The sequence below is a fragment of the Triplophysa rosa genome, linkage group LG1, assembly GCF_024868665.1.
Source record: "Triplophysa rosa linkage group LG1, Trosa_1v2, whole genome shotgun sequence".
Lineage (NCBI taxonomy): Eukaryota > Metazoa > Chordata > Actinopteri > Cypriniformes > Nemacheilidae > Triplophysa > Triplophysa rosa.
Window position 1 is genome coordinate 31,115,532 of NC_079890.1, and position 15,995 is coordinate 31,131,526.

General features: G+C 38.8%; 1 protein-coding gene across 1 annotated transcript in view; it reads right to left on the minus strand.

The window, feature by feature from the left end:
- Nucleotides 1–14,550, minus strand: part of adam19a (ADAM metallopeptidase domain 19a) — an 89,701-nt gene extending 75,151 nt beyond the window's left edge. The window contains exons 1-2 of the mRNA XM_057343615.1: nucleotides 14,181–14,550; nucleotides 5,531–5,610 (exon numbers count right to left, since the gene is read on the minus strand). Coding sequence (XP_057199598.1) covers nucleotides 5,531–5,610; nucleotides 14,181–14,304 — 204 coding nt within the window. The 5' untranslated portion in view covers nucleotides 14,305–14,550. The remainder of the gene's footprint in view (nucleotides 1–5,530; nucleotides 5,611–14,180) is intronic.
- Between the last annotated feature and the right edge of the window lie 1,445 nt (nucleotides 14,551–15,995).

Consider the following 15,995-nt stretch of genomic DNA (forward strand, 5'->3'; position numbering starts at 1 on the left):
CTGGAGAGGTTTGGTTGTGCAAGCTGGAAGTCCAGCCAGTAGCGCATTGCAGTAGTCCAGTCTGGACAGAACAAGAGCCTGGACTAGGACTTGTGTAGCATGCTGGAATAGGAAAGGTTTAATTTTCCTAATATTGTAGAGGATGAATCTACAGGACCGGGTGGTGCTGGCAACATGATCAGTGAAGTTAAGCTGATCGTCGATCACCACTCCCAGGTTTCTGGCTGTTCTGGAAGATGTAATGGTTGATGAGCCCAGTTGAATGGAGAAGTTGTGATGACTCTTTGTGTCGGCCGGGATTACAAGCAGTTCTGTTTTAGCAAGGTTCAGCTGCAGGTGATGGTCCTTCATCCAGAGCGAGATGTCGGCTAGGCATGCTGAAATGCGTGCAGAAACAGTCGGATCGTCAGGCTGAAATGACAGGTGGAGTTGTGTATCATCCGCATAGCAGTGATAGGAAAAGCCATGTTTCCGAATGACAGAGCCTAGGGATGTCATGTATATAGAAAATAGCATCGGACCAAGCACTGAGCCCTGAGGCACCCCTGTGTCGAGATGTTGGGACTCAGAGACCTCTCCAGGATACTCTAAATGACCTACCTGTGAGGTAAGATCTGAACCATTGTATCACCACTCCAGAGACACCCATAGCCTTGAGGGTCGACAGGGGTATGTGGTGGTTAACAGTATCAAAGGCAGCAGACAGATCTAGTAGGATAAGTACAGATGAGTTAGAGGCGGCTCTTGCCAGTCTCAGGGCTTCAATGACTGAGAGCAGCGCAGTCTCAGTGGAATGACTGCTCTTGAAGCCAGACTGGTTGCTGTCCAGGAGGTTGTTCTGGGTGAGAAAAGATGAGAGCTGGTTACATACCACCCGTTCAAGAGTTTTAGCCATGAAGGGGAGGAGTGATACCGGTCTGTAGTTCTCTAACAGTGCAGGATTAAGAGTGGGTTTCTTCAGTAGCGGACAGTTACTTGCTCAAACTGTCTGAATAGTGTCATGTAAACACAATTATCCTGGCCATTAAACTTAAATTAAACCCCGAAACATCATCATTGCAAATTATATCTAATATACATTTTCATAATGACGGTGAAATTCGCGTGCCCTTCACGTCGAAAAACGACGCCAAAGAAGTACCCTGCACGTTCAAAAGTGATGCCGAAGGGCGCTGACCGAGCGTAAATATGTGACGAGTCGGGAGTGAGAATGTGTTGGTCAATAATGAGCTTAGCTGTGACCGACGCGACGACAGTGAGAAACATCAATCACCCAGCCGAGCACAGTGCGCAGCTCCGGACTCTCCCCTTCACACACACATAGGCCTACACTGGTGGACTCGCGATCTACTTGTTTTTTAACATGAGATATAACAACTAGAAAAAAAATCAAAATTGGCAGGTCGCAAATGCGAGTACTTGTAAAAAAAAACCGCTCGCGCTGTCTCAAAAACTGGTTGCAAAAACATTTAGTCGCAGTCTGGAGCCCTGTCACAGGTTGTATATTCAGCTATAGGACTTTTTTTTAATGGAAAGAATATAAATAATATAGACTTGTTGCACATTTCTTATTGCAAACACGTTTTAATTTTAATATTATATTACTATTGATTGAAGTGTACTTTTTGAATTCTGGGTCACTTGGATGAAAGCCATAGTCCATTGTCTTGATTTTAGGAAGCACAAAAGTAATCTGCGAAAACTTTTCGCTGACAGTTGGCATTTAAGCATGAATTATACAGTATTTGCGATTTTGAAAAGCCGAATGAAAGCATTTTTAAATGGGATTTTATCCAATCTCAGCTCTTGAATAAAAATATAAAAATGCACATACCATCTAAATAAAAAATCTTATTCTCTTAAATTGCTGAACTAAATTGAGTGATGTATACACACACTTTAAAACCCTTTTAATTTTAATAAAAAAAAAGAAGAGGAACAATTTCCAACAGGACCGTGTAAGTAAAAATCTGTAAGAAAAAGTTATAAAAATGATTATAAAATAATGTTTACATAACTCAAAGGTTTATGAACCACTCATTATGAATATGACAATGTTTTAAGACTTCGCTAAAACAACTACAAACTAGCTATCATTTCATGAATAAACAAATCTAATTAAATGATTGGCCATGACTCATGTTGGTTAAAAAATGAACTGAGCATAGGATAAACAAAATAAATGAACACTTTAGGACATCTTGGGGAAAATATGTTCTGTCAAATATACAGTGCCAAATAATAAATAATAATAATAAATGATCTATTTTTATACTTATTTACAATTTACAGCCAAACCAGAAAACAACAGAGCTCAGGGATATATAGAGGCACTGGTGTTGTCTGGTTTGAATGTCTTATAAATAAATATTTGTATATATTTTAATATTTTAGTCACAATTAAAAAAACATATTACAAAATCCAAATCTAGTGGAAGACTGTAATAGATTCACTAGACATTATCAATGAGGTGAACTTTGAAAATAAAACTGACAAAAGCCAGACTATATGCTCAAAGCAGACAAAGAACACGAGAATTACTTCTTTTTCTAGAAATATCAGACATTTTACCCTCATACGCTGTGACGGGATGAATGATGTCCTGTCACGGCAGTCATTGCTGCCATTGGACTGTGCACTTTTAATATTATGTTTTGTTTATAAACATTTGATTTTCAACTTGAAACATTGTTTCTCGTATATAATAACCTGATGATTTGGGGAACTTATGTGTAAACTATGTGTTTAATGGTACTTATGCAGATATGCGTTTATTTGGTTGAGTGCACCGACTAAATAGATGGCAATGAGAGAGAACAAACTTGCATCTACCATTTATACCATATCACAAGTGAACACTCTTATCAGTTAAAATAACCACTCCATATACGGTTTTCATTTGATAAAATTGCATTTATTGAAGGTGAAGCTGTTTACGTATTTGCATTGTCTTACCGTCATGGTTGATTGTGAGTAGGTCTCATTAAGGGAGCACGCCTCTAGTGAGCATCTCTTATATATCTGCTACCTCCAGGAGGGATAATGTAATTTCATTAGTATTGTTATATTGTTAAGTTGTGCTACCATATTCTGTTTATTGAAGATGGTAAATGTCTAAGTAGTTGTTCTAGGTGTAGTAAATTTCTACTTTTGTAATATGGTATTTTACTAATGTTTTCAAGTTAACACAATTCACACACCCCCAAGATATTTTGTCAGTGGTTTAGACCAATTAGTGTGGCAGGAATTTACTCTATTTAAAAGAAGCAGTTTGACTGTGAAGAAACTCTAATGATGAAGGTCACATATGTGATGTGTGTTTCTGGCTAGCATGATGCCAAGTTTAAACATGTTATGGAAGTTGATTTATTTTGTTTTGACTCACATGTCAGTTTTGTTGGAAAAGTTTAGTTAAGCATGTTTGAATATATACCCTTTTTTGTTGCCTTTGGCCTTAATTGGGAAAATAAAAAGTCCCATCATTAAGTTTGACTCTGACTGTTTTGAGTGTGTTACAATATCCACCTCTAGACGCATTGAAAACACCCTACAACATACGCTCTGTATTCTGGCAGGCAGCATGCTCCCCTGCCCCCATCCTTAGGGAATTGTGTGTGTCTTTGTTTCAGCGTATGAAATTACATCCGCCTGACATGCATTCAGCCAAGTTCCAAACTGCACTGTGACTCATTACATCATCACCAGAACAGCCAGAAATCCAATCAAACGTCCAGCATCTTATGGCCTGTGTGAGGATGGATTATGGTCCTGCCGGGCCCCGGGGCACCAGCGTCTTTGAAGGCCCCTTGTTGTGTGATTTAAAGTCCAAATAACATTGCAAATATGAGAAATAAAGTTGCAGTTGGGTAATATAAAGTCTCAAAGCGGCAATTACGAGAATGAACATTATGAAGAAAAACAAACAGACTTCTGACACTTAAGACGCCGGTGCCCTTGGTTCCACTATGGGTCCCAAAAAAACGGATTTAACTATGGCAAAGTGATCATTTCGGCTACAGACAACACATTCCCAGCCTGGACATACTGAAGATATCAATAAGCTGCCACCGCATCAATAGTCAGGACCCGTGGCAGAACCAGATATAATCTGTCTGCACTCCAAATATTCAAGAGTCAAGCCATGTCAAGTGCGACCCACAATGACAAGAGATGCTGTCCCCATGTTGAGCCAAATATAAATATCACAGAGAACGACAAACTTTCACACGAGTAGCACGCACAAGACTGGCATGCATTAACCTTCTGATTTATCGAAGATAATTGGCAAAACTGACAAGTTGTATATTTATACACAATACCCATGTATATTTTTACATGTAAATATGTGTATTATTGTTTGTTCATTCTTGTTCTCAAACCGCCTTAAATTGGATTGGGTCGGAGACATTTGGCTTGACATTTCCAGACAGTCTCAGCATTTCACAACAGCCAAGCAGGTTAGACGTGTCCGCGGGGCATCGAGATCGAGACTGAGTGCAGATGTCAATACAACAGGGCTTTGAGCACGAGGCTGAGAATCAAATTCTGTGGATGTTTGAGAGGAGTGCACAACCATGTGTGGGTGTGTATTACAGTACAAGAACTACACCAGAGTACGACTGTGAGAAAGATCAATTAAGGTTGAGAACAGAGAGCACTGGGAATTAAACCCAGCCAAAGGTAATGTACTTTTCCAAGTAGACAGGCACTTTCTTCGTAGGGGTTCAGCAAGTGGTGAACTGCTATTCGTTTTTCAATGCCATTTTGATAAATAGACATCTTGATTAACAAAAGCGATCCGCAGTCACAAAAAGCAAAGATCTGTTCTGCATCCAGCCATTCCTTACTGTATAGGAATTTACAAAGCACCAGCACAGTTCCCTTGCAAGCTTTCAAGACTCAACACAACATAAAAAACGCTCCCTAAGGTGCTTATCAGTGAGCTGCTTCCGGGCAGTAGTGCTGCCACTGCGACCACAAAAAGGAAGAACCACATCATCATCCTAATGACCCAATGGACCTGCACGGAAGACACTGGCTTGACCATCTTTGTGAAGAAAAACAAATAAACAGCATATGATGACTACCTCATCAATAATCCTTAAACATTTTTGACACAGTGCTTAAATCAAGAAAAAACTGGGGAAGCTACACCAACTGGACCTCACAAGAAGTGATAAATTCTTTTTCTTTAAAGTTGGTGTGTGACTTGTATGAAAACATAAGGTTTGTGTGTGAAGCATTAACATGAAATCCCACCTGTAAACGGTACTGCCAGGGGAGCGTGAGCAAGTTGTATTAAAAGACATTACAAATTCATAAAATTAGTCAAATTGTGGTTACAAATTGCCACGAGTTTCTTCATCCATTCTTGCTCAGTTTAACCTGTTCTTGGAAAATTTTTTTAAGACCAAGACAATGTGTCTTTCATACACTACCAAAATGTCACCCTAGTGTGGTGTGTCCTACCATAAAGTTTGCATGAATAAACTGGTAAATATTTTATGTGAAACATGTAGGCTTTATTACCTTAAATGTCGTTCCATACTCCTGTTGTATTGTGTTGTGAGAGATCCAGTGTGCCGTCACTCTCTGCCCCTTGTCCTCCACTGAAAAGCACATACATACACAGCAATGACCAGAGGGAATTGAAGTTTACTGACATTTCAGTCTCAATTTGATCCAATAGTTTGGCTGCACCTAAACTTTGATTTATTGTTCATCGTAGCTTGTTTTATATTCAATATCTTAGACAAAATCTCTAGGTCGGCTCTGTCATTTCTGTTAACGTGTATACTGCTTCATAGATAAAACAGGCACTAACACTAGGGCTAACCGTATTTATGATTTTATCAAAGCATCTTTTGGAGGCATCCAATAAAAAGCAATCCTGAAACATAATACAGGTTGAACATGGGTGTGTATCAACAATACAATAAAGGTTTGGCAATATGGGCTTGGTATTATGTAAATCAATTCTAGAGAGACTGCTCAAAGTGGCCAGTGGGTCAGACTATTAATCTCCCTCAATCACTCTGTATTAAGAGGAATAATCGTCCTCATAAATCTTTTAATGTGTCTCAGCTTTCATTTACTTGATTTAAACCACTTTGAGCTCCAAAATTAGTTCTTATAATTACAAGCTTTGTGTCCTAACCAGCCACGACCGCTTGTCACATCAGCACCGGTTAGGTGTGCTAGACCATTATCAGTAAAACTAGCCATTCATAAAAATAGGTAGGGGTGTGAGAATTCCTTTGTGTTTTTCCTCTCTCTGTTCTTCATTGACTTTCCTTTTTTCTTTGGAAAAAAACAAAACCACACAAGCGTCCCCTCACAGCTTGAACCAGCACTTTTAGGGTATCACACAGAGCTGTCATGCACACAAATGTGGAAAAATAACATCATTACTGACCTCGCCATATCCATTATGGCTGAGGTTTATAAAATATGACGTGATAAAAGGAAGCGATAGAATTGATAGGGGGTGGAATGTGTTGCCATGCTCCTCACAAGATGGTCCGTTTTTTCAATTTTCTTTTCCATCTCCAAATTGTAATGGTGTCATCTCTTCTAATGCTAAAATATTGGTCTCGCCTGAAGTCGGTTTGATCTAAATGGCTGTGGCTTGTCAATCATAATGTAATGCACTGCAAAGTCTATACTGGCTGTATACAGTTCTTTTGCGCAATAAACATCATCAAAGCCAAGTTAGTGTTCTGGGACTTAAAATAATCAGTGGGTCGCCTGCACAACATAAATCCAGAGAATCCATCAACACAGACGATGGGCCTCTAGAGAAAACCATTTTCCAAAACTAATAGGTTTAGAGAAGGCATTAGCTGCAAGCCAGCCTAAGACATTGTTCCCAAAGAATGATCTGAGAATGCCGGAGTTGGCTTGAGGGCAGTTGCTCTTAAAAATGAGTGAAATTGACCTTTCTCTGGTTGACAATTATCTATCCATCTAGTCATTCAGCTGCCACGGGGGTCCCAAAGAGCCCCACTTTTTCACTTGCTCTCTTACCGGGCTTTTTAGGAAAGAGCCTTAGAGAAATGTGAGGTCTGAAGGAGAAGAGGATTAGTAATCTTCCTATTTTTGGGGGTTTCAATTCACTTTCATCCTTCCTCCCCTTTGTTTTCTTTATTATGGGTCTCATCAATCTACACAAAATGAATCACCATTTCTATATTTCACTTACCTAAAGGGTTTCATTGTAGAATACAATTTTCCCTGATCTATTATTATATAAGAGCTCATTGTACAATACAAATATTCTTAAGATCTCAAAACTCCCTTTTCAATGCAAAAAGACTATTTATTGCTTATTTGGATTTTATGATGTCACACGGATGAATAAAATAGAGAAATGACCCCAGCATCACCCCAGGTCTTATGCCGATCTCTAGCGCATCACAACTGGCTCGATATACTGTAGTCAAAACTTTTACTGTGGCCATTCCACAATATGATAATGGCTCTGCACAGAAAATGTTATTAAAAGATTTAATACATTTAAAAATTACATTAGACTGGACTGCTTAGGGGGCAACTTATGCTATTTGGGCTTGTTGTCTGCTTAGATGTATGAACCCAAGGAGGAATGAATATTGAAAAACACTGCATTTATATGGATGTCAATATTGAGTTATATTTTAAAGCATCCGCACAGGAATTAGTGTATATTCATAAAGCAAGATGTAGAATATTACAGGCCGCACAGAGGATGCCATATCTGACCTGATGTTTGCTTTAAAATGTCAAATACACACTTTGAAATTTTGAACCAGTTGACCCAAATACAGGTTTTATCCAACCAGTGTCCTAAATAGGATAAATGAGTGTATGCAATTTAAACATTGCTCAATAAATTACAGAAATTAAATTGCACTAATGACAATTAAATTGTTATAAATTGTTTAAAGTTTATTGGCAAAGTCATCTCTAAATAGTGGAAGTGTAAAATAACAAAAACTTCAGCTAACAGCTGAACAGCAAAATGGCTAAATATTGGCCAAAGAAGATAGATCAGCCTATCGCAGCAGCTGTCTGAATGCGTGAGCACTTTCACAGACACCACAGCCCTCATCGGTAAGATTGACCAATCTACAGACAATCACTGAGAGACAGGGACTCGTTTAAAAAAGGTAAAAACATGTCAATATCCGATACAGGAAGCATCTGCAATTTGGTAAGTCCAAACCAATCAGAAAGGTGCAGCAGAGTGCAGTTTACGGACTCCGAGTGTGTGCGTGTGCGCGTGAGAGATAAGCTGGCACAAGATTGAACGTTGCTTCTGTGTGGGGAATCTCTTCTCTGAATTGCTCCTGGTGTGTGCGCGAGGGAGAGACAGACAGAAAGAAAGAGAGATACAACGGTTTGAATGAAACTGTTTCTATCACTGTTTGCAGGGTGCAGTTTAAACCAAATGCAATCACAAAGCACCATGGGGACTGCTGTCTACAGTGACAGCTCTAAACAACACTGCCAAACTCCTCCCATAGCTTCCAACTAACAGCTCTGCCATGCTCCCTATCGCTCCGATTCACTATCTGATTACCTTTTGTCTCTCTTTTTAATCTCTCTCACCCACACATACACATGTACATGCACTATTCTTCTCCGTTTTCTCTCTTTGTCTCATTATATAGAACCTGAAAATATACATTTATAATGCAATCTGACTCATAAAGCCTTGGATTTTTTTTTGTTCAAATGCTACGAGTGTTCCTTGTGTAGGAGGGCACTTAAGTGCCCCGCATTTCAAACTGTTCTCTGATACATGGACATATCTTGAGCCTTCATCAGACAAAGAATGGAAACTTTATGCTCTAGCTGAGGGCATTCATGCAATTTCACCAAAACAGTTTAAAATACCAGCAACCTGTGCCGCACGCACTAAAATCTGAAATAATACACAGAATTCCCACAGAGCGTTTAAAAAATATGTGGTATTTACAATACATAATAAAAAGAGGATTTATAATGACACCACTGCTTGAGAAAAGATGATAGTGTTATAATAAGATTTCGCTTTTACAAAGAAAAACAACCATTATCTGTTGTGTGAGGCAATTTATGAAAAGTCATTATCTTGATAGAAAAACTGTAGTCCAGGGACTAATGGAACATTCCAGGAACAAGAGGCTTTTTAGACATACTGATGAAATCCAAAGTCATCCATCTTTCTTCTCATCGCATAAACATAAGGCGTATAAATGAATAATGGCACTATAACTAACCCATGCAGCTGTGGAGAGCACAATGCGCTGTGGGTAGACCACTGCGAAAAGCCTGCCTTATTTATACCTCCTGTGCTATTATGTGCATATTTCAAATAAGTCTACAATCAATAAACCTGTGCCTTCTTCCATGAGAAGAGTTCTGTCGACTTTTGTACTATCGCTTAGTTTGTATTTGATTCAACACAACCACTATAATTTCCTTGCAGTATTCATCTTACAGTGGCTTGCAAAAGTATTCATCCCCCTTCATTTTATTCACATTTTGTTATGCTGCTGCATTATCTTAAACTACTTTAAATTAAAAATAATTTACATTAATCTACACTCCACGCACAATAATGACAAAACAAAAAAAACAGGTTTGTGACAACTTTGCAAATTTATTAAAAATTAAAAACTGAAGTAAGTACATTGCGTAAGTATTCATACCCTTTTCTGGGACACTTGAAATTTAGCTCAGAAGCATTAGTTTTGCTTGTTGATGTTTCTACACTTCGAGTGGAGTTAACATGTGCCAAATTCAATTGAATAAGTATGATTTGGAGCGGCACATACCTCTCAATAAAAGGCGCAACAGCTGAAAATGCATATCAAAGTAAAAACCGACATGAGGTCAAAAGAACTGCCAGTAGAGCTCTGAGACAGGATTGTATCAAGACACAGAAAGGGGAAGACTTCTGAAAAGGTTGTATTAAATTAAAGGTTCACAGAAGCGTGAAGACTCCATTAATCCTTAATGAAAGAGGTTTGGAACCACCAGATCTCTTACTTGAGCTGACCTCCTGTCCAAACTGAGCCATCCATGGAGAAGGGTCTTGGTTAGAGCGGTGACCAAGAAGCTGATGATCACTCTGGTTGAGTTCCATGATCATATATGGAGATGCGAGAAACTTACAGAAGGACAAACATCACTGCAACACTCCACCAATCTGGGCTTTATGGCTTAGTGGCCAGACTCAAGCCTTTGCTCAGTGAAGACACATGAAAACTTGAAATATGCAAAAGCGTACTTCAACGAATCTTTCAAACTGTCAGAAACAAGATGTTCTGGTCTGATGAATCTCAGATTCATGCATCATGTCTGGAGAAAAACAAGCACTGCTCAACTCCTGTACAATACCGTCTTAACAGTAAAGTGTAGTGGAAACAGCATCATGATGTGGGGGTGTTTTTCAGCTTCAGGGACTGTACACAAAATACGGAGATAATGATCATGAAAACCTAGCCCAGAACATTCAGAACCTCGGACAGGGCAGAAGGTTCATTCTCCAACATGACAATGATCCTAAGCACACAACTAAAACAATGCAAGAGTGGCTTATGGACAACTCTGTCTATGTCCTTGAGTGGCCCAGCTAGTGCTTGAACCCAACTGAACATCTCTGTAGAAACCTGAAAATATCTGATGATCTCCATCCAACCTGACAGAGTCTGAGAGGATCTGAGGAGAAGAATGACAAAAAATTGCCAAATGCAGATGTGTAAAGCTTTTCACATCATACCCAAAAATATTTGAGTCTGTAAAGGCGCTATAACCATTTTCTGAGTTGAGGGTATGAATATTTATGCAATGTACTTATTTTTGTTTTTTATTTTTAATAAATTTGCAAAGCTGTCAAAAATCAGTTTTTTGTTTTGTCATTATTGTGCATGGAGTGTAAATTAATGTAAAAAAAAAATCATTTAAAGTAGTTTAAGATAAGGCAGCAGCATAACAAAATGTGAATAAAATGAAGGGGGATGAATACTTTTGCAAGCCACTGTATTTTATACTTTTAAAGCTGTCAAATTCAGCTCTCAAAGCATTCTGTCACAAACAGCAGAGTATGCTGAAAACACTGAGGCTGGTCCTATCTAAATCCAAGAACAAGACCTCTGAATATATAGAACAGTGGTTCCCAAACTGGAGCATGTGTACTCCAAAGGGGTACAAGACAAAAAGGTGACGATAGGGGTATGCAAATCTTTTTAAAATTCTAACTAAGGCTAAAATATCATTAAAGTTCACATTAAAGTTTCTCCCAAACAAGAAATAATGGCCACAGAAAAGGCTCAGCTTAAGCCAGGACTATGCCTTAGTTAAATTAGGATATTTAAGTCGCTTTTATTAAACTGGTGTGGCAATTTATTTTCAATTAAGACAGCTCAAACTTTCATTTTAGTCTGGTGACTAAAGTGATACTTCACCCAAAAATGAAAATTCTGTCATCATTTACTTACCTTCGAGTGGTTCCAAATGTGTATAAAATTCTTTGTTATGATGAACACAGAGAAAAATATTTGGAATAATGCTTATAACTAGTGTTGTCACGATACCAAATTTCGGTACCAGTCGGTACTAAATGTGACGTTACTTGCATTTCCCGCTATCATTTTGAGCGCTGTTGAACAGATTATGAAAGACCTCTGATTGGCTATTGTGTTTCTAAGGTCATCGGATATGTCTTTGAATGACTCCTTACCGAGCGCTTGCGCAACCAAACCCGGAAGCGTGTGAAATGATCATTGCATTGCACTCTCTACCGAGCACTTACACAGATACACACGGAAGCGTTTGATTTTTCTTTGATTGGGTGAAGTATCCCTTTAAGCCTTGTCTGTGAAACAGGGCATATGTGTTCACACTTTAGTCTAAACGCAACACAATGCTAGTGTCAATGAAAAAAAAATGGTGCAAAAATTAGCCAGTCAATATTTTTTGAGCTCAAGCTTAAGTGTATGTTACTGCATTTACATGTTACACACTAGATTTGCTAAATATTTCTACCACATATCTGCTGGATCATGTGATCATGCCTGTGCCACTGTCAATCCCACAATCCTCCTCAAGAGCCTGACGCCTGTTGCAAACTTTTGTTTAATAACGTGTCTGTGGAAACGTCTGGTTTTTTGGAATTTCTTTAAAATTTGACTTTAGGGCAAAGTATCCTGCTTCGGCAAATAATGCTGTAAAGACATTATTTTGTTATAGGGATCGATTTTTTATCACTATTGCTGCGTACCAATTCGCATACTTATACTATGCACTAAAAGTATGTACTGTTTTTGTTATGGAAAAGTATATACATTTTAGTGTGTAGCAAAACAATATGCACACACTGGGACATACTAACAGGAAACGGAAGTGGCCGTTGTTGCCTAGACAACTTTGTGGCCATTAACTGTCACACACATCAAAATACAGCTCTTCTTTCCATTTAAGTATTTATTCATTCATTGTTGCTTATATTTATTAATTTAGTGAGGCATCAGTTATTTAATTTTATTAATGCAGTGGAGCGTCACTTAACTCCGCCTACTCGCGGTGAGTTGTGGGTAATATTAGCCGTTAGAGTGTGCATCATTCTGCACTTCGAATGTCTACCGTAAGTAGTAGACCATCCGGGAATCTTTGGAATACTCTTTTCAACATACACACTAATTCTATTTTCGAATACTATTTAGGACGGATAATATGCGAATTGGGACGCAGCATATCATTCATACCACAGCAACTACAGAAAATGTAGCACTTGATGAGACAGACAAGTTCTTATAAATCGTACTGTTAGCAACTGCAACGTACGTGTTTGGAACACATTTGCTTCAAAAGTTGACGTTTTCGTGTAAGTAACATTAATGCTTTAAAAATACCTTATTTTACTCACGACAACCGCCATTGTAAAAATCCATACCGAACCCGTTACGAATTATCCTTCCGGTGTCACAAATTGGCGTCATATGACTGGATAGCTTTACATGCGTTTTAAAACTTCATCGTGCAAAAGAATAGAGGACAGAGCCCTGGTTTTGATCCAACATTTTACCCACACAGCGACCAAGTCTTTCTAAACCAACAAAAAAACGTCTGACTGCTGCCCTGCAAGCACTTTCTTCAGGGAATAACGTTATATCACCAGAGATTTTAACATCGTCTCGTAGCTTAGTCTGGTTTCAGCTACGCAGAATATTTACTCTTACTTATAGCTCTAGTTTGTATATAATATCGCTAGCCTTGTTATAAATGTATTAAAGGTTTATCGTGCAATATGGAGACTGCAGTTCAGCGCAGGTCCCAGAGTCCCAGCTCAAATCTCGTAGAGATGTACCTACTTTTTCAAACATCCAGAACATGTATGAGTTCGTGTCGTGGTTGTTGGAGCAGTGACTGATATCTTGAGAGCACGCGTTGGTGTGATTTCCTTTAAAACGCTGTGTTAAAAGGAACATGCTGCCTTTGATTTTTTTTCTTTACCCTGTGAAGATTTGATCTAACTGGGATTAAACTTTTTGGATGCGGTAAAGTACCCACGTCGTAGGCTAAACTTCTGCATCAGCATCAATCAGAGTGCGTTGGCCTCGCGCTGATGCGACTGTCACCTTCGGTCATGTCTTAGCTTGCCTCTAGTTTTATCATCGTTTTGCACAACTAACAAACTCATTTATAAAGACTGAATCGGTGGTTTCATGGAGATTTTATGCTTTTACTGTAGATGTGTTCAAAGCATTTGGCAGAACAAATACAACATTTTATAGTAGCCCATAAAACGTAGCATTTTCTCCATAGTCATGTAAATTACTTTCTTCTGAGGTCAGTTAGTGGCTGCTTTATCCCATCTGACTTTTTCACTTTTGATAAAGTGTGCACTTTCAACATCATCACTAACAGCCTGCTGAGAATAAAGACTTCTTGCCATCGTGTAGAACCGCAACACCGCGCGGTCATCCATCCTTATATGGTAGAAACCCAGAGTGATAAAGTATCGCTCAAAATCAATATATAGGCCTATATATTATACTAATATACTATTAATGCATTAATTTAACACTCCTCGAAGCGATTTCTTGATAACAATGCGTTTTTCTGGCAATAAAAGTTATTCACGGCAGCGCGCAACTGGTTGATAAAAGAACAACTTTCCAAGTAGGTTACAGTAAGTAAAGCCGCTTCTTACCTTCTTCCCAAGATTTTCCGCCAACAATTTCCAGTAAGCCGTTACACAGAAAAACGGATAGCATCACAACCAAATGTCGTGTCGAAGAAATCTGTCCGTTTTTCTGCCTATGTTTGGTATACATCCCTCTGACGGTCTTTGCTGTCGTCCGTCTCGCCGCTCGCAGTTTCGCTCGCCCGCTGCCAGCGCAAGAGAAAACAAGAAATGGATCTAATTGAGTCGTCTAAGCTCTACCCTCTCGGTTTGCGTGAGCCACGGGAACCATCGTTTATGCGTTCAGCTGTACTACTATGAACAGAGAAACGGACACGGTGGGTTGGATCAGATTCGTGAACCTCCGGGCACTCGGAAGCGCACGCACGTACGTTGGCCGGGCTTTTCTTTTGGCACAGTGAATTTATGACTCATTGATCATTGTACAGTAACAGCACTGCGACCCAAGACTTGGTTGAGAGGCTGGTGACTTAAGATCTAAAACAACCTCGTTGTATGACTTGTTGGCCTATATTTAGCCTACCAATTCTTTAAGTTTTAATACCATTCAGTTTAATCAAATCAGCATACAAACTGTTAACTTGAACACAACTGGCCTTACAGCTTTGTAAAACCAAGTGGATTTTACAATGTCATGTAGATCAGACTAACCTATGATTTAAATATGAAAAAAATGAAAATTCTGTCTTCTTTTACTCATCCTCTTGTCATTTCACACCTGAATGACTTTCTTTCTTCTGCAGAACACAAAAGAAGATATTTTGAAGAATGGTGATAACCGAACAGCGGTGGCAGCCATTGACTTCTATGGACACAAAACCAATGCAAGTGAACTGCTGCCATCGCTGTTCGGTCAACAACCGTTTTCGAAGTTCTTTTGTGTTCTGCGAAAGCAAGAAACGCAAACATAATTCTTCTGCAGAACTCAAAAGAAGATATTTTGAAGAATGTTGTTAACTGGCCCCTATTCACTTGCATTGGTTTTGTGTCCATCCATACAATACAAGTGAATGTGTGCCGGCGCTGTTCGGTTACCAACTTTCTTTTTTTGTGTTCTGCAGAATAAAGTCATAAAGGTTTGAAATGACAAGAGGGTGAGTAAATGATGACAGAATTCTCATTTTGGGTAAACTATCACTTTTTCGACCAGTACACTTATGGCTAAAGTAACACACAGTATTGTAAAATATAATCTTGTTTTTGGCTTCATGGCACCGTATACACTGCCACGTATGGTTTGGGAGAGAAAAACAAGCTGCTGAATTGAATTAAGCTCTCCTAATGCTCAAAGTTAATGCATGTAACAGAATGTTTGTGGAGGGTGGTTGGTGCGCCATGGAATAGTCATTTACTTTACTGCATGTGTCTGGTACCTCCTTTTAACTCCGCACCACAAAGACTATTCCGATTACAATGCACAATGTGAAAAAAATCTTTAATTTGGGTGTGCTTTAAATGCTAGGACTGGAAATTGCATGTGAGGTATGAAGGAACATGAATTCCGATCTATTTTTGTGAGTGTTTTAATGTTTGAACTTCACAGCAGAACCTGTAGGAAATACTGAGATCCTCAAGCAAGATCTCTTATGTCACTGTACTCGAAATGCGTTTAGCCCAATGAAGGTATGATAAATATTGCATTTGTGGACAGATGATAAATAATTTAAGATGATAAATAATTTATTCTTGACCATGAGTTGTGTCTTTTATAAACTCATTTTTAATGGATTGTCTAATGGAGGCGTTTGTAGAGTCCTGGAGAAATAGATCTAAAATTACAACAGTAAATCTTCCCTGCAGGTAATTTGGCTATTGGCTGTC